The following is a 1,512-nucleotide window of genomic DNA, read 5'->3' as shown; positions in this document are numbered from 1 at the left end:
GGCGGGGCCGTCGGGCCAGCGCCTCCCTTGAGACCTCCTCGCCACGCCCCGCCCTTCTCGACCCTAGACTCCAGGCTGGAGTGGTGGGGACAGCTTTGCTGACCGGTATTAAACCGCGAGAACTGTCGCACGTGAACACCATCCTGCCCGTTTTGATTGTGTAAAACAAAGACCAGGAATCAATGCGAGCGGGTTTAGAGGCCATCTCGGCTGTGGCCTCTCTCCAGATGAGAGTGGCCTGTACTGAGAGATTTCCTAGGAATAGAGATACCACAACCATCTTCCCGGTCTGGATCCCAGGCCCTTGCCTGCAGAGAAGTTTTTTCCCATATCCAACCTCTCTCTTTCCGGCCAGCTCAGTGCATTTCCTCTGACCCAGTCCCCAGAGAAGATGGAGAACAGCAAGTATCCCTCACCCCCACCACACCCATGATAACTACTCCGGAAATTTGCAGATTGCAATCCCGCCTAGGTTTTTCTTCAAGGTGAAAAACTTCAACTCAACTTTTAAAATTAATTTTTTCATTTTCCTTCCATCAGACACTAGGAAGGGATTGTAAAGTGGTAATGTAATCCAAATGCCCACCCAAAACGGGAATCTCTTGCCCCTCTCCCCCCTCCCCCCACACCACGCAAAGGCCCACAGCGTCCACGACAGTCTGAACATTCCAATAGCGGGAACTCCGTATTTGCTAAGGCAGCCATTACTGGAGAGCGCTCTGGTTGTTAGAAAGCTCTGCTTTACAGTATTGCAAGAGGAACCCGCGCCCCTCCTTGCCTGGCAGCTTTCCCACCTCACCTCTGTTGGCTGAGGCCGGGTGACGGTGGAGGGAGTGTCAGTGGCTAGAGCTTTAGCAGACTCAGCAGCCCCCCACCCCTACCCAGGCCCTCAGCGTCTTCCACTCAGAGAGCCAAGCGCTGGGGTTGAGGGGCGGGCAGGGGCGGGATGTTAACCCACCGGCTCTGCCCTGCCACAAATCACTTCCAAGTCGGTGACTCAAAAATAGTAACAGTTGTTGGGTTGCATCTAATTTCCATGTTATCGATTTAATGTGGCAAGGCACAGAGGTAGTCCCTTTAGGTCCCTGTCTCTTTCTCAGTGTCCCCCCACCTACTCCCCTTTCCCACGACCCTCAGCCTGCCCCCTCCTCTAGATTCGCAGCCCTAGTTGTCCCAGGAGAGACTGTGGGTCTCCGTGGGAGCTGAGCAGGAAGAAAGGCGGGGCCGGCGGGGGCAGCCACGGCGGCGATGAGGCCCTGAGGGGCATCCCCCACCCCGTAGCAGCCTCCGCAGGTCCTGGCGGAAGCGCAGACCCAGGAAGGCGTAGAGCACTGGATTGAGGCCGCAGCGGGCGAGGGCCAAGCCGCTGGTCACCAGCAGTGCGACATCCTTGCGTTTGCTGGCAGGGCAGCTCCGCTCGCGCGCAGCCAGTAGATCGGCCGTATCCAGCAGCAGGGCGAGGCTGTAGGGCAGCTGCAGCACCACGAAGGCCGCCACCAGAGCCACCACGAC

General features: G+C 57.7%; 1 protein-coding gene across 1 annotated transcript in view; it reads right to left on the bottom strand.

Annotated features, from left to right (window-relative positions):
- Positions 1-1,016: 1,016 nt before the first annotated feature.
- The window catches only part of CCR10 (chemokine (C-C motif) receptor 10), a 10,291-nt gene continuing 9,795 nt past the window's right edge, over positions 1,017-1,512 (bottom strand). The window contains exon 3 of the mRNA XM_011999021.1: positions 1,017-1,512. Coding sequence (XP_011854411.1) covers positions 1,165-1,512 — 348 coding nt within the window. The 3' untranslated portion in view covers positions 1,017-1,164.

This window comes from Mandrillus leucophaeus, unplaced genomic scaffold (genome assembly GCF_000951045.1).
Source record: "Mandrillus leucophaeus isolate KB7577 unplaced genomic scaffold, Mleu.le_1.0 Scaffold58, whole genome shotgun sequence".
Lineage (NCBI taxonomy): Eukaryota > Metazoa > Chordata > Mammalia > Primates > Cercopithecidae > Mandrillus > Mandrillus leucophaeus.
This window is presented reverse-complemented; position numbering and strand designations above follow the sequence as displayed.